The sequence below is a fragment of the Vicia villosa genome, linkage group LG6 (assembly GCF_029867415.1).
Source record: "Vicia villosa cultivar HV-30 ecotype Madison, WI linkage group LG6, Vvil1.0, whole genome shotgun sequence".
Lineage (NCBI taxonomy): Eukaryota > Viridiplantae > Streptophyta > Magnoliopsida > Fabales > Fabaceae > Vicia > Vicia villosa.
The window spans coordinates 57,509,733-57,529,961 of record NC_081185.1 but is presented as its reverse complement, the minus strand read 5'-3'; the positions used below and the strand labels follow the sequence as shown (position 1 = coordinate 57,529,961).

Genomic DNA, 20,229 nt, shown 5'->3' with positions numbered 1-20,229 from the left:
GAAACTTCTTATCAGTCACCGACGCTTCGGGAGGATACTCTTGAGTTTCGAGGAACTTTTTGATATCATGATACCAGGGATTACCATCCAACTCGACATCAGCCTCAAAGCAAAATGCAGGTTCATCTAACCTGTTAATGGTGATATTAGGCGCTTCATTGGCCCACTTCACTTTGAACATGGAAGCCAAAGTAGCGAGAGCATCAGCAAGATTGTTCTATTCTCTAGAAATATGCTCAAATGTGATCTCATCAAAGTATGGAATAAGTCTCATCACATGCTCCCTGTATGGAATCAGATTCTGATGGCGAGTTTCCCAATCTCCATTGATCTGGCTAATGACAAGATTGGAATCCCCATAAACCTTCAAGTACTTGATTCGCAAATCGATCGCAGCTTCGATACCATAGATACAAGCTTCATACTCAGCCATATTATTAGTGCAATCAAAATAGATTCTGGCTGTAAACGGAATATGAAAACCTGATGGAGAAGTAATTACAGCTCCAACACCATTCCCGAGTGCATTAGAGGCACCATCGAACACGAGCGTCCATCGCGATCCTGGTTCGGGTCCTTCCTCTGGTCCAGGAATGTTACAATCTCTGATATACAGGACATCCTCATCGGGGAATTCAAACTTCATTGGTTCATAATCTTCGACCGGCTGATGCGCGAGATAATCCGCCAACACACTACCTTTGATGGCTTTCTGAGTAGTATATTGGATATCATATTCAGTCAAGATCATTTGCCACCTAGCTACTCTTCCAGAAAGAGCGGGCTTCTTAAAAACATACTTGATAGGATCCATCTTGGAAATCAATAAGGTGGTGTGAACCAACATATACTGCCTCAGCCGGCGAGCAGCCCACACCAAAGCACAGCAAGTTTTCTCGAGCAGTGAGTATCGGGATTCACAGTCGGTAAACTTTTGCTAAGGTAGTATATTGCATGCTCTTTTCGGCCAGACTCGTCATGTTGGCCCAGCACACATCCCATTGAATTTTCAAGAACTGTGAGGTACATAATCAAAGGCCTTCCTGGAACTGGAGGCATTAGTATCGGAGGTTCTTGCAGATACTCTTTCACTTTTTCAAATGCTTTTTGACAATCATTATTCCACCTGGCCGTCTGATCTTTTCTTAGTAATTTGAATATTGGTTCACAAGTGGCCGTAAGATGAGAGATGAATCTAGCAATGTAGTTCAATCTCCCTAAGAAACCACGAACCTCTTTTTCTGTTCTCGGCTCAGGCATCTCTTGTATAGCTTTTATTTTTGCAGGATCGACCTCAATACCTTTCCCACTAACAACAAAACCCAACAGTTTTCCGGATCGCACTCCGAAAGTGCATTTGTTTGGATTCAACCTCAGTCTGAATTCCCGAAGCCTTTCAAACAATTTCTGCAAATGAACCAAGTGCTCTTCTTCAGTGTGAGACTTTGCAATCATGTCGTCAACATACAATTCAATCTCTTTGTGAATCATGTCGTGAAAAAGAGTCACCATGGCACGCTGATACGTTGCCCCTGCGTTTTTCAACCCAAAAGGCATGACTTTGTAGCAGAAAGTTCCCCACGGTGTGATAAACGTTGTTTTCTCCATGTCTTCTGGTGCCATCTTGATCTGATTGTACCCAGAGAAGCCATCCATGAAGGAAAACACTTTAAAAGGAGCAGTATTATCGACCAGCACATCAGTGTGAGGAAGAGGAAAATCATCTTTCGGACTCGCCCTATTCAAATCTCTATAGTCAACACACATCCTGACCTTTCCGTCCTTCTTAGGTACAGGATCAACATTCGCAACCCACGGCGGGTAATTCACAACTTGCAGAAAGCCAACATCAAACTGTTTCTCAACCTCTTTCTTAATCTTCTCAGACATATCTGGGCGAGTCCTTCGGAGCTTCTGCTTGACAGGAGGACTATCTTCCTTGAGAGGTAGACGGTGTACCACAATATTTGTATCAAGACCTGGCATATCCTCATAGGACCAAGCAAAGATATCCGCATACTCTTTCAACATATCAATAAGCTTCTGCTTCACACTACTCTCAAGCGCAACCCCTATCTTGACTTCTCGGACCTGCTCTTTAGTACCAACATTTACCATCTCGATTACCTCTTGATGCGGCTGAATCGCTTTCTTTTCCTGTTTCGACAATCTGGCCAACTCGTCGGGGAGATCATAATCTTCATAAGCTTCCTCCTCGGCTTGGTAGATCGGATTGTCAAAATCATAATAAGCAATAGCGGAACTGTTACCAATGGAATCCGTGGTGGTGGAACATCTGCATGATTTATGTTTTTATTTTAGTTTTATTTTTATTAAGATATGTGCAAGTGTGTGCAAAAACATTGCCATTTAAAGGAAAAAGTTAAAAGAAAGACAAAGAGCGAAACATTTGAATGCAAAAACGTCCTTTTATTTCATGATTAACTTTGAAAAATGCGAACTGCATGGCCCTACAAATGATTCATTACGCCTTGGGCAGAGCGTAGGAATTATGTCATGATAAGAAAAGTAAAAACAAGGAATTTACTCCTGAGCTTGTGTAACTTGGATGACATCTTCGATTGTCCAGTTGCAAGGCATCTCCCCAGGAATACTTGGACGAATCCAGCTATCAAAGTCACAATCACTATCCACCTCTTCACCATTGACAATGGCGTGGACCTGACCGTTTTGAATGACACCTCCACTCACGAACTTGATCGGGCTAAGGACACCAGACTTGGGCGATGTATTTTGCCTTCCAGGATTGAAACCAAGACCCTTCTTATCAAATTTGGGACGCACATCAATTACTTGCCCCCAACCTTCCACTCTTCCCGTCTCAACGACAACCTGAGCATCTTTCAAAGAGGACATAACCGTTTCTGGCTTCGTTATCTCATAAGGAGGAGTTCTCACAGCGTTCACAGCCTCAAACGCTTGGAACAGCATCTCATGTATTTCACCTTCGATCTCTACATATCGGAAAGAGGACAAGTGACTCACGATATAATCTTCTTCACCACAAACCGTCACCACTTTACCGTCAACCGGATATTTCAACTTCTGATGAAGAGTGGATGTCACCGCACCAGCCTTGTGAATCCACGGTCGTCCCAACAAACAACAGTAAGCAGGTTGAATGTCCATCACATAAAAGGTTGTAGTAAAGATCTGAGGACCCACTTGAATTGGTAGATCTACCTCTCCAAACACAGACCTCCTTGAACCGTCAAAGGCGCGCACCACCAACTCACTAGGCCTTAACTCCATACCAGCATAGTCAATTCGCATGAGGGCCGACTTGGGAAGCACGTTCAAAGAAGACCCAGTATCAACCAAAACACGGGACAAAGTCGTCCCCTTACACTCAATCGAAATATGCAAAGCCTTGTTATGGTTTCTCCCTTCTGGAGGAAGATCACGATCCGTAAATCCCAAACCGTTCCCAGCAGAGATATTATTGGCTACCGCCTCTAGCTGATTCACAGATATTTCATGCGGGACGTAAGCACCATTCAGAATTCTCAAGAGAGCATCCCTATGACCTTCTGAACACATCAACAGTTGCAAGATGGAAATCTTTGACTGGGTCTGACCCAACTGCTCAACAACCTTGTAATCAGACTTCCTGATGATTCTTAATAATTCCTCCACATCCTTGGAAGACACAGCACTATCAGGTGCCTCACTCTGAATCGGAGAATTCTGGACATCAGGCACTACTTGTTTTCCTTTGGCCTTAGCCAAAGCATCTGCATTGTTTTGAACAAGCTGAGGAGAGAACACCCTACCACTGCGAGTGATCCTACCAGTACCGGTGAAATTATCAGTGTTTGCAACTGAGGCCTCAACAAACTTCTCTTTAGATGGCTCGCCTTCTTCCTTCGTGCCATAGTAATATACGTCTGAACCATAATGCCAAGGGATGGCCTTCTCACTCTCATATGGAATAGGCCCTGGCACAGTAATCATCAATGCCGCCGGTTGTTCCTCATACGGGATACTGACAGGTATCTGAATAGGCACTTGGATACATATTGGAACAACTGGATCATAAGGAATTGAGATCACAGACATTTCACCATCCTTACTCTTCGCACCTCTCAACCTTCGATAGAACTGAAGAGGACCCTCATCAATCAGCTTTTGTACCATACCTTTCAAATCATCACAACCTTCGGGTTGACTTTTGCACTTCTCACAATCCACACCACAACCCGGGAAGATACCGCTATTGATCAGATGTTGCTTCACAGATACCAGAGGAAAAGTCAAACAGCTCACTTCAGATACAACCTTTATCTCTTCACTCTCAATGGCATTCACACCCGAACCTCCGTGAGTAGGCATCGGATTATTGACAATATTGGGTGTAGGAGTGAACTGAATTATCTTTTGGTCCAACAAGTCCCGGACTTTGTTCTTCAACGCAATACACCTCTCGGTATCATGCCCAGCGGCCCCTGAATGGAAAGCACATCGTGCATTCGCATTGTAATTCGGAGATTGTGTGTCCGGAGCATTCGGAGCATCTCTCAAAGTAATCTTCTCAATCTTGAGCAAATGTTGCAACACTTGAGCATAAGTCATAGGAATCGGATCAATCTTTCTGTGAGGCCTAGTCCTGGGAGGATAGCGATCATTACTGGAACGTTGTCCCTGCTGTTGTTGTTGTTGTGGTACTGGGATCATGACAGCATTAACCTGTGAATTGCTTCTCCCCGAACCCCTTCTTCCATATATGGCATCCGCATTTCCTTCTTTCCTTCTGGCGTAACCTTCAGCTTGTTTCTTACCACCAGCGGAACTAGAAGAAGCTCCCAACTGAATTTTCCCCATCTTTAGACCCATCTCAACACGTTCACCATATCTCACCATTTCAGAAAAGTTAGCTGAAGCACTACAAGCCAAGTAATAGTGTCCAGACAAGGTACTGGTGAACATGTCAATCATCTCACGTTCAGTCATCGGTGGCTGAACTCTTGCGGCTAACTCACGCCATTTCTGAGCGTACTCTTTGAAAGATTCTTTAGACCCCTGAACCAAACTCTGCAACTGGGTCCTGTTGGGTGCCATATCAACAATGTACTGATAGTGCTTAATGAAAGCCTCCACAAGATCTCTCCAAGAATGGATATGGGTGCGTTCAAGTTGAACATACCACTCCAAGGAAGCTCCAGCCAAGCTATCCTGGAAGAAATGCATTAGAAAACCCTCATCCTCTGAATAAACTAACATCTTGCGATAGTATGCTTTGACATGAGTCATGGGACAAGTCGCCCCATTGTATTTGTCAAAAGATGGAACTTTGAATTTTGGTGGGATCCTCACACCAGGAACCAACCCCAAGTCATTGATATCCATGCCTAACACCCCTTTGCCTTCAACAGCTCTAAGACGTTCTTCAATCAGACGATACCTCTCGGCTTCCTCATGTGCACCATCAGCACTATGCCTTGATACCTGGTCAAAGTTCTCAACATTGAAATCCAAACTACCACGGTTCTGATGATCTCTCCTTCCCAACAGACGGGACGGAGGTGGAGGTGGAAACCCGTGATGCTGATTGAAAGGATTATAGTGCCCTCCCACGTGATCAAACTCATTCGGATCATGATGATCGTCAGTTCTACCAGACACATCATCAAACAGCCCTGGATGTCCTCCATTCTCATTCCTTCTGGAGTTCTCGACAAGAACTCGCAAGTCATCCTGCCCCTTGGTCACATTAGTCAATGCTTCCATAAACTGCGCCATCTGTGCATTCATCTGCTCTGTCAGTTGAGCTCTCATCTCTGCCATTTGTTCCTGAATCTGTTCCATCTGCCTTCTCTGATTGCTCCTAGTCGAATACGGGTGATTAGCCGTCTTAGAACTCATTCTGACAACAAAACAGTGAGACATAAGATATAAGACCTGCAAAACCTGCAAATATATGACATGTATGATATATGAATGATATGCATGAAATGTTTGTCAATTTTCAGGTATCCAAGAGTTCATCCCACTTTCAGATAGGACATAGAAACCCTGATACTGAATATATTTGAATAACAATCCGCACACGAGAATAATTCAGCAAACTGAGCATACTTCATTCAAACATAACTGAGAATTTGAGTTCATACAAATAAAACACATAACCGTGTCACAATGTGCTCATAAGGCATACAAAAGAAATTCAGAACATCAAAATGCGACCCCATCCAACAATCCTGGACATGGGCGACAAATATCAAGCATAAACATCAAATCCACCATCATGGATCAAACAAATCCACCCCACAGTGATACTAGGATCGCCTGGCAACAGAATGAGCTCCTTCATCTCCTCTCCGTTGGGCTCGGAGTCTTCTTAGTTCTTCTTCAAGTCGAGCAGTCTTAGCCTTCTCTTCTGCTAGCTGTTTATCTGAATCCCGCTTCTGCCTCTTGAGACTACTCTCTGATCTCTGTAACTGTAGACACTCTTGCTGCTTATGATACAAATCTTCCTCTAGCAACTCATAGGGACGCCTCCGGGTACTGGCTTGACTTGAACTTGCGCCTTCGACTTGCTTGAGCTGGTGCATCAACCTCATCTTTGCATCTCTCTCTTTAAAGAACTTCAAATTGGTCTCTTGCTCTCTTTCATGCAACCTGTAGTTGGTAACTAAAGCATCCTTGTAAAGTTCTGTTGGCACAAATTCGGATAGAATCAAAGGAGGTTGCTTTTGAAGTGGTGCAACCCTATCATATGGCAGCGACAAGTTTCCGACCCGTTTTACAATCCATTCAACATACGGTGTCAAAGCGAGTGATTCCTTCTTCCCTAAATGGGCTCCGCTATGCTTACGGATCTTCTTCCGAGCCACAATTATCCCCTTCAACTTTTTTGGATCCGACCCCTTCTCAAAATAGACTGTCTCTGCTATCAAGTGATCCGCCGGCTTGTCTTTCAACGTATACCCCAACTGACGCAAGGATACCACGGGATTGTAATTGATGCAACCTCTAGTACCAACCAAAGGAACATTATCGAACTTACCGCACCCAATAATCACTTCAGAAACGTTAATTCGATACTTTTGCCACTGAATATCATAAGAAGTAAGTGACATAATCCTGTGTGTCCACTTGAGCGTATCCCTTGTCTTCACAAAAGGTCCTTTGCTGGGCAACAAAGAGAGGAACCAAATGAACAACAACTGAAGGCAACAAGTGATGGCACCACCATGTTTCTCATATCGGGAATGAACGGCATAATAAGTATCGGCCAACAATGTAGGAATAGGATTCTTTCCCATGAAGATGTATACCGCGGCCGAGTCTACAAAATTGGGAACATTTGGGAACATCACAATCCCGTAAATAGGCACAGCAAGCAATGCATTGTACGCGTTCCAATTCTTTTTCTCAAATTCCTCTTTAGCTTTTCTTACCAAGAACTTCAAAGAGAACCCCGAGACACCTCCATTCGACTTCCAATTATCATATACTTCTTTTATGCTCAAATAAAGAGCAGCAGCGATCAACTTGAAATTCACTTCTTTTGGAACGTCGATGAATGGCACTTCGTCTTTTACTTTGAGATTAAGAATGATAGAGTACTCTTCCAATGTCGGAGCCAATTGGTAATCCTGGAACGTGAAACACCTCATTTCAGGATCATAGAATTGCATCAAAGTTTGCAAAGTAGGTGTCTCAACCACGGTTTCCAACAAAGTCAAAATATTCCCATAATTATCCGTGAAACTCTTCCGGCAGAAAGCGGTCATTAACGAACTCAAACCCTCTAAGGCGGTCAACGACTCTCGGAAAAAGCTGTAGGTGTGCGTATGTCTCTTTGCTTCCTTGACAATATCAATGGGAGTGTCCATCTTCAACTTGAATGAACTCTTGAATGTCCCTGAAAATATGACATGCAAATGTTTGTTATACATATATATTGTTTTTGCGTTTCTTTTGGAAATAAATATGCTATGATGCAAAATGGTGGGGCTTGTTGCCGCCCACCAGGCATTCTGGACTGCCGGTAACACACATAATACAAAGCCAAAGGTTCGGCCTCAAATGGTATACCACACGGAACACAGAATATCAATCCACGGAACCAAAGCCCATAGTCAATAACACACTGGAATGGAACACAGATTACCACTCGAACAAAAACCATAGTACCCCACGAACAAGAACCAATAGTACACTCGAACGAGAACAGCGGTAACCCACGAACAAGAACAGCGGTAACCCACGAACAAGAACAGCGGTAACCCACGAACAAGAACAGCGGTCACCAACAATGTACCTGTTAAATGATCATTGATTCCCGCCCCACTCACGGGTAAAATCTAGGCCAAGGTAAGGTCATGAAACGCAATATACGGTCCGCCCGAAGGTAAGCATCATCACAGCGCGGACGCGGGTGACGATAATACCTCCGTTTGAAACCACTACTCTGCTCGTGGTCACATAATCCATCCCGAGACGTACACCTCGAGACAAACCATGCTCCCACTCTATCCTAAGGTTCCTATGGTTCACACATAGCCTGGGTATTGGGCCTTTTACCTCTTGAAACACCCACCCAACAGACAGAGATCCAGCCAGTCCAGAATATGATGCAGAAAAGTAAAAGCGCACATAGAATGCAATGCAAACAGGTAAATATGCAAAGCAGTAAAACACCCAATGATAAACATACAAGCGCTAGGATCGACTCGCTAGGTCCGGACCAGCAACAGGTCGAGACGTCCCCAGCAGAGTCGCCAGCTGTCGCTACCGCGAAAATTAACAGAGTCGCCACTAACATATTTATCCTGAAAAGGAAGGGAATGCCAGCAAACCACAAAACAAAACAACGGTCTCACGACCAGAGAAAAAAGGGTAAGGGAGTCGGTTACGCGAGGGGAAGGTATTAGCACCCCTCGCGCCCATCATACTCGATGGTATCCACGCTTATGTCTAAACCTATGGATGTGTAAGCAAACTGCGCTAATCTGGACTAAAATGCATGCAAAATGTAGGGAAAAGAAAGAGTTATACTCGCACGGGCCCTACCCCGCTGCCTACGTATCCGTTTTGCGGAATCAGAGGTACCGTAGCTCGGCTAACTAATTTTGTTTGTTTTGTGTTTTTTAGGTGAACGAGTTACATTCACACTCCGCTGCACGACCTTTGGAGACTTATGCTGGGAATGGAGCGGAAATAACAAGCTCTAAAGAAAAGAAAAACAAAGAGTGTGGTTTGTGTTTTAAAGAATGCATGAGGAAAACCTAAGCTAAAGGGGAAAGCTTGCTACCTAATGTTATCATACAAAGGGTACAAGTCTAAACTAAGCTAGCAACCTACGAGGGAAAAGCGAAAGCACACAGGAATATCACACAAACGAGCATCCGCTCGTAAAGCAAACAAACCAACGGTACTGACCGAGTGGTAGAAAAGCGGTCCCGCCATAGCCAAGGGGAGCAGCTCAACCCAAGTCAACCAAGCATTAGACCTCGTGAAAATGATCGGGCCATAGACAAGAGGGCGGACCCCTCTCAGCAACCAAGCCGTCACGGATCGTAAAGGAAAACGGTGCGTGCGTACACCGAGCATCAACGTCGAGCGACGCGAGCTATAGGAAAGGCGGGGGTCCGGCTACATGAACCCTTTTCCTGACATACTCGATAACAAGATCTTGTGCAGGTTCAGAAGCGAGCAACGCGAGGCGTGCGCATACCGAACAGACTCGATGAGACTAGGCAGGGGTTGATTGCTAACCCTTTCCGCGTGCCTTCCATGAGGACTTAACGGAGTGCCATATAGGACTTATTACACCGTGACTCCCTGCCGCAAAGCACAAATATAAACATACCAACAAAAACAGAGCCTCTTTCGAGGACTTGGCCAGATGAATGTCTAGGTCCTATTTCTCATATTAAAGGATGATGCGAGAAAATGATAAAGTGCGAGAGAAATAAAATGAAACGGGATCAATACCAAACGGATGATGATCCGTAAACTATAGCGAAGCAAAGCGAAGAAACTAAGAATCCCGCGAGCGAGCTAGCAAAGCAAAAGCAAATAGTCAGCACACCGATTAGCCATAAAGCGCACAAATGTCGACTCGCACGTCGAGCATAATCACGATACACCTGCAAGAGGAACAAGCAAACCAAACAAGCAGACATAAAGCAATAGGATCGTGTCTCTAAGTCGAGGACACGATACAAATGATATAGAATCGTATCCCGCAAATGAAGCGGAACACTCGAGTGATAGGCATCGATCGGTGACCATCCAAAAGCCTTGCACACTAGCACACAAGTTAGAGATACCAAACACCGCAATCGGAATTGCGTTATTGCATTATAAGCTAAGAGGAAATGAACAATCAACGCACATATAAAATGGACAACAAATGTCAAGGGGAAAACACACATGAATAACCTACAATTAATCAACATCAATCGTCTCATGAGATAGCACGTTTCACAAGCTTTCCAACGACATAAAGAACGCGCAAATCGGAGTTACGAGTAAAAAGATACGAAGGTTTGAAGTTAGAAAAGAAAAACACAAAAATTGCACTCAGGAACCGGTTCCTGCATAGGACAACCCGGTTCCCCATATAAAAAACCAGAGAAGCAACATTTCAGAAAACTGGGAACCGGTTCCCACCTAGGGACAACCCGGTTCCTGGTACAAAAAACACAGAGAGTCAAAATTTCAGAAAACTGGGAACCGGTTCCCACCTAGGGACAACCCGGTTCCTAGTACAAAAACACAGAACCATGCAAATTTGAGATAACTGTGAACCGGTTCCCACCTAGGGACAACCCGGTTCCTGGTGCAAAAACCAGAGAGTAAAAACAACGCAGGAACCGGTTCCCACTTAGGGACAACCCGGTTCCTGGTACAAAAAACCAGAGGATCAGCGTTTTGGATTGAGTGGGAACCGGTTCCCGCCTGGGACAACCCGGTTCCTGGCGTATGAAAACAGAATTTTGCACATTTTTGAAACCTTATAGCCATTCGCACTCAATCCAAAAACGTACCAACTCGAGATTAATCACAAACAAACATCAAATATCATGGTATACATGCATTCACACATCAAATGATCCACATGTCAACAATTATGCTAAGTGTGACGCGTCAAGCAAGGCGAATATCAATCGAAAATGTAGCACATGCATTTATACGAACACGTTGAGTACATCGCAAATAACGCCAATTATCAACAACAATTATACACACAAAATCACCAACAAATCACGGATTCAACCACGAATAACACAATTCATCATCAACGGATATCAATCATATGCAATGAACATCAATTCTAATCAAAATCCCCATGAACACAATCAATTCGAGCAAAAATGAACAAATTCACCGATCAATCGTCATCAATCATCCATAAATCAAGAACAAGGAGTAGATCTAGATTTGAATTCACATGATAATCAACAATTAAGCACCTAATTCAAGATTCGAAAGCATACCGGATGAAGATCCAAACCGAAGCGCGAACACGAACACGATACGAACGCGAACACGACACGAACTCGAAACGAACTCGAAAACGAAATCCGAAGTGTGAGAGAGAGAGGGCGCGCGAGTCTTGCAAGGGGGAGGTGTCGCACGCTCGCGAAAAATGAACAGAGTCGCCACCAATATATTTATCCCATAAGGGAAAGGAATATCAGAAAACCTGACAAAGGATGGAACAGGGTCTTGCGACCAGAGAATCAAGGTACGGGAGTCGGTTACGCCAGGGGAAGGTATTAGCACCCCTCGCGCCCATCGTACTCGATGGTATCCACCTATGTTTGTTTCTATCTAAAGGGTGTATAACTATGTCTATGTCTAAATGCGAAATGAATGCAAAATGTAGGGAAAATAAAGAATTGTACTCGCACGGGCCCTACCCCGCTGCCTACGTATCCTTTTCAGGAATCAGAGTTACCGTAGCTCGGCTAAAGATTTTCTGTTTGTTTTTGTGTTTTTTAGTTGGGCGGCGTTAACGCTCACGCTCATGCATAAGGGATCGCCTAGGATGCAATGGAGCGGAGATAACTTGCCCTTAAGAAAAGAGGGAAGAGAGAGAGAATTGGTTTGTATCTTTTAAGGGTAATTCCATGATGACGAGAACCTACTACAAGGCTTCGCATCACTTCCTTACTTTTGCTTTAAATCTGACCATTTATTAGGTTTTTTGAGGTATTTTTGGTTGGTGATTTTTAAGGGGAAATTATCTTTGTGACTTAGATCATACCAAAAAAGTTTTGTTTTGCATATTTAGAGAACGCACATCGAGGCCTACGCCACAATCGTTTCTCTAAATAGCGGTTAAGAAATACACCGAGGCTTCACACCTCAATCATTTCTTCTCCGCTAAGTAAACGAAATACAAAAAGAAGTTTTTGTGAATATTTAGAGAATGCTCATCGAGGCCTACGCCACAATCGTTTCTCTAAATAGCGGTTAAGAAATACACCGAGGCTTCACACCTCAATCATTTCTTTTCCGCTAAGTAGGAAAGAACATACATCGAGGCCTACGCCTCAATCATTTCTTTCCTACCATGAAATAAAGCAACGGTATGATCTTCATCGATATTTATTAAGTATTTTAAGAGTTGGAAAGGAAAAGAATGCAATAGGGAACTATATCTAAATTCTAGTCTAAGTTGTTCTAATTCCTATTTACAAGTCTAATTCTAAAGTTAACATGATGACTAAATTCTAAAAGGAGCATACAAAAGATATTAACAAAATAGGCCAAAATATGGCCAAAAGCTAAGTAACAAAATCACACAACAATTCTACAAACATAACATGGAAATGGTACAAAATCATAAAGGAAATGATTCAAGCGTTAGTGCAAAAATGAAACTAAAGACAATACTACTTTTTGTGAGTTTTTTAATGTGAGAAACTTATGACTAAAATCTAACCATTAATTTCTAAACAAAATATCTAAAATTTATTTAGGAAAAAAAAGATGAATTTTATTATGTTTTTATCAAGAAAAATCTAAAGGAAAATAAAATCTAAATAAGAAAATAAAATGGAAACAGAGGGGTGTGGATTGAATTAAGGAGTATGCTAAGTACGGGCGCTGGGCCCAGGGAGAGAGGCCCAAAGTGGCGTTTTTTTGTTGTGTTTGCAGAATTTTGTTTGTCAAAAGGATGTTGATAGCCTGGGCCTAATGGGGGTGTAATCTAAATTCGGCCCATAGCATTTGTGTTGGTCCACCACGGATTTTATTCAGATTTTATGCTATTTCTATTATTCAATGAATTAAAAAAATAAAATAAAATAAAAATAAAAAGAGACAAAAGGGAAATTAGGGTTACCTTGGCTGCGGCGTTCCCAATCCCTTCATCTCAGACCTTCTCGTTCTTGCCTCTCCTTTGTGAAAACGGCGATGGGCGGCGGCTTCATCACCTCTCCCGGTCGAACTCTAACAATCCCCGTCGCACAACCAACACGTATCCACCGTCTCTCCTCTTCCTCTTTGTATTTTTAGTTTCCTCCCAAACGTTCTTTCCGTTTCGGATCTCCTAAGACAAGTCTGGTTCGAGATTGACGAAGACGAAGAATGAACGGAGCAATTCGATATCCAGGTAAGGCGTCTTTCTTTTTTCTGATTACAACTTCATCTCTTCCCTTCTCACATTCCTTCGCGTTTCTAAATTTGTTGACGTTTCTGAATCGCAGATGAAGATGCGTGAAGCTCTGAAAATGATGCGTGTTATTGATTGAAGGAGATCACGATTGAAGATGCGGAAGCGTGATAGGAAGATGATGTCGTTGCGTATCGCGGGTGAAGATGTATGGTGATGCGTGATGTTTGTTGATGCAGATTGAAGACGATGATGCACAGGTGTTGCGGATTGAAGCAAGATTGGTGATTGATGATGCTGAGCGTGGTGGAGTATGGAGATAGGGAAGATCCACTTCTGGTTTTTTGAGGTGAGTTTTCAATTCTGTTATACGATTCTTCTTCTTGTTCTGTTCTCCTTCTCTTTTTCTGTTATGCCTTTCTCTTAAGCTCTTTCTGAGTTTTGGTTTTTGGTGGATGAATGATGAAGAAAGAGTTGAAGAGAGCGAATTGTTGAGAGCTTTTTCTGTTACAGTTTCAATTTCTTCTTTGCAGAATTGGAGATGGAAGAATGATTGGTGATTCCGAGGTTGTGAAGATAACGTGTGAAGTGAGGATGAAGGTGGGAGAGGAAGGTTATGGTGATGAAGTGGAGAGAGTGATTAGAATGAAGAATCGAGAGACCTGAGAAGAGGTGATGACTGATTCTTTTATAAGGTTGGTTTTCCTTCTGATTTTTTTTTATAATCAGTTATATTCTGTTATGAATCTGTTAGGTGGTTTGGAAATAGAATGAGAATCGGTTATAGGTGGTTATTTCGGTTTTGGTTGTTATTGAGTTAGAAGTTGGTTAGGGACAGGTTAGGAGTTAGTTACAAAAACAGTTAGGTTAGTTATGGAGAGGTTAGAGGCAATTAGTGACAGTTGGGAATGGGTTTGAAATTCTGTTATGGTTAGTTAGTTTGTTTGTTTGAATTGAAACTGGGTTAGTTATTTGTGGGAAGTTAGTTAGGATATAAGATGTTAAGATGTGTGAGACTGAGTTGGGGTTTAGTTAGTTTAGAAGTTATGAAAACAAATGCTGTTTATGAACTTGTTAGGATGAAATTGCAAGTTATTTTGTCATGCCCTGATTTATGTTGGCTGCAACTTGTTTGGTTCTGCAGAATCTTTGTAATAAGCTGATGCGGTTCAATGGCTCATGGTTGAAAGAGTTTGAGGCCTATTGTGATTCTCTTTGTGATTCAATTTATTGCACTGGATTTTGTATGGGTATGCAGGGGCTGTTTTATTGTGTTGCATAATTTCTAATGTGGTTTTATATATATGTGCAGGGGTGATCTGAATTTGACTATGCAGGTTTTCGATGGTGTGTGTATGCTGCAGCTGGAATGAGCAAGAGCTGAAGAGTTGTAGCGGACTTTTCGTTAAAGTGAAGGAAGAACGGCTTCGGGACACCTTAGGAGATCAAAGTAGTAGTTTTTTGTAAAGTTTGGCTCTTTTCTTGTATTGATAATGGCTCTGAACTTAGAAACTTGGTTCACTTTGAATCAACGTTTGAATGTTGAATTGTAATTTGGCCTTTTGTAATGGTTTTTGAGTTCATGATGAAATGGGTGATGTTTAGAGATTAGAAACAAAAGCCCAAGGTATTTTTATGTAATTTTTGTAATGGGTTTTGACTTTAGGAATAGTGTAATGTATTGGACTTATGAATGGATTTATGATGTTGTAATCCTTGTGACCTCGATGATCCATTTTCAATACGCAAAGCGTTTCTCCTCTTTTTGCTAGCCTTTGACCGATACCTTGTTTTTTTTAATTTTCAAGAACTTGAACATCGATTCATTTTGATTATCTACAACTTTAGATTCACTTCAAATCTCAACGAATGAATTCCAATCACCTTGCATCTTAAGAAAGCTTGGTTCACTTAACAAGTCTTCACCTTCAAATTTTAACGACAACTCTTGAATCTTTGACTTTAACTCTCACAGTCCAAATTAATTTGCTATTGAAGTAACAAATATATGATGAGAATTAGAAATTGTGTTGAGCAACTCCCTCTTCTATGCTGTTGCATTTGTAATTCAATCCCTCATAACAATAATGCCTCGAAGGAATCCTTGAAGAAGATAATAATTGAGCATAGAAGAACGCCTTAACACGAAATCCAATGAACTCAAATGAAACAACAATCTTAGACACCATGCGTAAGTAGCTCTAATCTCTTGATACACACGGGGATGTAGACCTTAATCCTTCGATCATAGTCCATCTTGAATGAGGAAGTCAACATGACTTGGTCAACAAAAATCAACATTCCAAGGTTGACTTGTTTATGAAAAGTCAACTTATGCCCAATGAGATCATCTTTAATTTTCTTTCTTGTTCCAAATTTACACTTCTCTCCATGCTTGATATCAACAGAACTTGCACTTCAAACTAACCATTAATCCCATGTCTTGTGTTAGAAGAAACAAAATTCGAACAATAACTTTCGCCAAGACTAAGTGAAACTTTCAATTGCTTCATGACCCTTGATCCCATATTTTTAGCTGTCTTATTAAGTGGATGAATGCACAGTTTATGCAAATGACCTAATGGAGAGTATGTACATGAATGCAAAGCCTAAGTCAGTTAGAAATAGAGGGGTAGGACAAATTTGGGGTATGACAGCTGCCCCTATTTAATCATCTTAAACCTGAAAGTGAGATTGGCGTTAGCCTTTCGAACATTCAAGGTTTAAGAAGATTAAATACAAAGACCTGAAATTTGTCCTAAAAAGATGGTATAGGTGTTATCCTTATTTTTGTTTTGATATCTGCTGGGGAAAGAGAAATTTATTTTTGTTTTTCTGGTGGAAGAATTTACGATGAGTAATAAATTTGAATGGGGAAAGAGAATAATGACTTGTTGGGGATTGGGAATTAGTTTTACAGTAAGAAATTATGGATGAATGGTGATAGCTTGTAACGTGGTAGCGGTGCCGACACGGGGTTTTCAAAGAGAATGGTTGTATGAAACAACAACCGAAAGGAAAAAGATCTCGTACGATCTATGACTCAACATCGACTCGACATCAGGAGAGGATCTCGTACGGTCTTTAGGACTGAAAGAATAAGATCTCTTACGATCTATGACTCAGCATTGACTCAACATCAGGAGAAGACCTAAGCATGATCTTCAGGACTGAAAGAATAAGATCTCTTACGATCTATGACTCAACACCGACTCGACATCTGGAGAAGACCTAAGCATGATCTTCGGGACTGAAAGAATAAGATCTCTTACGATCTATGACTCAACATCGACTCGACACCAGGAGAAGACCTAAGCATGATCTTCAGGACTGAAAGAATAAGATCTCTTACGATCTATGACTCAACATCGACTCAACATCAGGAGAAGACCTAAGCATGATCTTCGGGACTGAAAGAATAAGATCTTTTGCGATCTATGACTCAACATCGACTCGACATCAGGAAAGGATCTCGTACGATCTTCAGGACTGAAAGAAATAAGATCTTTTACGATCTATGACTCAACATCGACTCGACATCAGGAAAGGATCTCGTACGATCTTCAGGACTGAAAGAAATAAGATCTTTTACGATCTATGACTCAACATCGACTCGACATCAGGAAAGGATCTCGTACGATCTTCAGGACTGAAAGAAATAAGATCTCTTACGATTTATGACTCAGCATCGACTCAACATCAGGAGAAGACCTAAGCATGATCTTCAGGACTGAAAGAATAAGATCTTTTACGATCTATGACTCAACATCGACTCGACATCAGGAAAGGATCTCATACGATCTTCAGGACTGAAAGAAATAAGATCTTTTACGATCTATGACTCAACATCGACTCGACATCAGGAGAAGACCTAAGCATGATCTTCAGGACTGAAAGAATAAGATCTTTTACGATCTATGACTCAACATCGACTCGACATCAGGAAAGGATCTCATACGATCTTCAGGACTGAAAGAAATAAGATCTTTTACGATCTATGACTCAACATCGACTCGACATCAGGAAAGGATCTCGTACGATCTTCAGGACTGAAAGAAATAAGATCTCTTACGATTTATGACTCAGCATCGACTCAACATCAGGAGAAGACCTAAGCATGATCTTCAGGACTGAAAGAATAAGATCTTTTACGATCTATGACTCAACATCGACTCGACATCAGGAAAGGATCTCATACGATCTTCAGGACTGAAAGAAATAAGATCTCTTACGATTTATGACTCAACATCGACTCAACATCAGGAGAAGACCTAAGCATGATCTTCAGGACTGAAAGAATAAGATCTCTTACGATCTATGACTCAACACCGACTCGACATCTGGAGAAGACCTAAGCATGATCTTCGGGACTGAAAGAATAAGATCTCTTACGATCTATGACTCAACATCGACTCGACACCAGGAGAAGACCTAAGCATGATCTTCAGGACTGATAGAATAAGATCTTTTACGATCTATGACTCAACATCGACTCGACATCAGGAAAGGATCTCGTACGATCTTCAGGACTGAAAGAATAAGATCTTTTACGATCTATGACTCAACATCGACTCGACATCAGGACAAAAGAAAACATTGCGTCAGACGCTCATCAGAAACTGAGGAAACCTCGTATCGGTACCGTGGTTTGGGAACGTTTGTGATGTGGCAGCAGATACCAATCGAAGTTTGTAAGGACAACCTTTTGTGTGGGGATGTATTATTGTCTTGACTGGGTGCGGATTTGTATTATCTGGCTTATGCTTTGTATGCATGTTTGAATTTTTCTGTGGCGTAATGATCCGCTTTGACGGATATGCTACGCTTTTGAGGATGCGATGTTACATGCGGTGAACGCTATATGCAGAGTGCCAAATAAAGGCATTAATAAGGTAAACACCAGGGAGAATCCCCTTAGTGTTAAGGACCATGTGGAGGTGCCAATAGATATTGGACTTTGATTTGTAAGATGCACCTTCTTTGACTTGAAGAATAATTTCTGACTTCTCACCATGTGCCACTGCTTGGAGTATTTTCAGCCTGAGGAGATTCCCTCGATTCACCATGTTGGGAATGAGAAATCCAGATAAGGAGCCTTGATTAGGGAAGTAGGACAACTCCTAGGAGAAATAAACTCCTATGCTTGAGGAATGGAACAAAATCTCGGGAGAAATAAACTCCATGCTTGGGGGGAGACCAAGATTCTAGGAGAAATAAACTCCTATGGTCATGGAGCGACAAAAACTCAGAATTGTGCCCCAAGCTTTCATGACCCATGAAGGAAATTTCCCCACAGGATCCTTGGAGAGATTTGTCAAATCTCGACGTAACTGCCCCAGATTGGTTGAATTTGAGGGAGATTCCTTGACATGATTGCCCCAGATATGATCAAAGCTTGAAGAGATTTATCGACCTGATTGCCCCAGATTGGTCAAAGCTTGAAGAGATTTATCGACCTGATTGTCCCAGATATGCTGAATTTGAGAGGTCAAACCTTGATTCAATTGCCTCTGATTAGGTACATCTTACTAGAATCCTCAAGCTTTCATTGTTTTGAAGTCAAACAAATATGGAAACAACTTTACCACGCTCAACAGAGTCTTCAAACTCTTCCCCTAAAGGTAATCAAGGACAATCATTAACTGTTCATGCCCAACGAAGTTCTTTGGATAACTTCCCCCTTGATGGTCAACATTTGAGATGATTAGCTTTTCCTCCTCGGAGTTCTCAAGTCTCTTGTTGCTTTGACATGATCAAGTTACTCACTGATTCTCATCATGGTAACTTCCTTGATGTTAAGCATGTATTTGTATGCAAAAGAATGTTAATTCTAAGAATGATAATTCTAATGCAAAGCGTATGTTAGTCTTGAAGTTTAAAGAAACTTTTTATTGAAATGAGGTTGCGACCTCTTGTGACTGAATCACTAGTTGACACAACCTCGATTTTTGCATATAGAAGATAAAGCAAGCATACGATACCAACATGGAAATGAGTCTCGCTTCATTGGGAGTCAGTTAAACGCTATCTCATAGGAGTGTGCTTTCAAAATAACCCTACTTCAATTAGGACTTTTAAGGGTTGTAACTTGGCCAGGTTCACGGTTTTGGAAACAAAGGATTTTTAGGCTCAAAATTATTTGTTCCCACCCCCTTCATGATGTTCTCCATTCCTAGGTTCAATTAACTCGACATGAGTGTTCATTCCTCACAAGGAATTTGGGATGGTTGAGGAATCAATGAGGTTTTTCGGACGTGGCAGTCACTCACTTTCTTATTCTTCTGATTGATCATCACACGACTTTGTTCCTTTGATGAGGATTTTTATTTTGTAATTCTTGTTTTTCGCTTCTGCTTTCCCTAACCTTTTCCTGGACAAATTCTTTTGAATTTTATTTTGGAGTCCAGCGGGATGCCCTAACTTTTGCCTAAGTCACTTATTTTCCAGTTGTTGACTTAGCGGGCTCTCTTTTTTTTTTTAATTCTTTTTTTGAACAAGTCGTGTGATGTTGCGTTGTTTTCGATTTGTTGGAGGTGATTGCGACTGCCTCACTCCTTTGATTTGATGAAGGATTACCATTATGGTACCGTCATCTCTTGATCTCTTGATGGAATAAGGATGATCATTGCGGT

General features: G+C 41.8%; 1 protein-coding gene and 1 pseudogene across 1 annotated transcript; both read right to left on the bottom strand.

The window, feature by feature from the left end:
- Positions 1 to 184: 184 nt before the first annotated feature.
- LOC131613708 (uncharacterized) lies at positions 185 to 5,760 on the bottom strand (annotated as a pseudogene).
- Positions 5,761 to 6,296: 536 nt separating this feature from the next.
- LOC131613707 (uncharacterized) lies at positions 6,297 to 7,859 on the bottom strand. Its single transcript, XM_058885356.1, has one exon. It carries the CDS (start codon positions 7,857 to 7,859, stop codon positions 6,297 to 6,299), a length of 1,563 nt encoding a protein of 520 aa, XP_058741339.1.
- Positions 7,860 to 20,229: the final 12,370 nt, after the last annotated feature.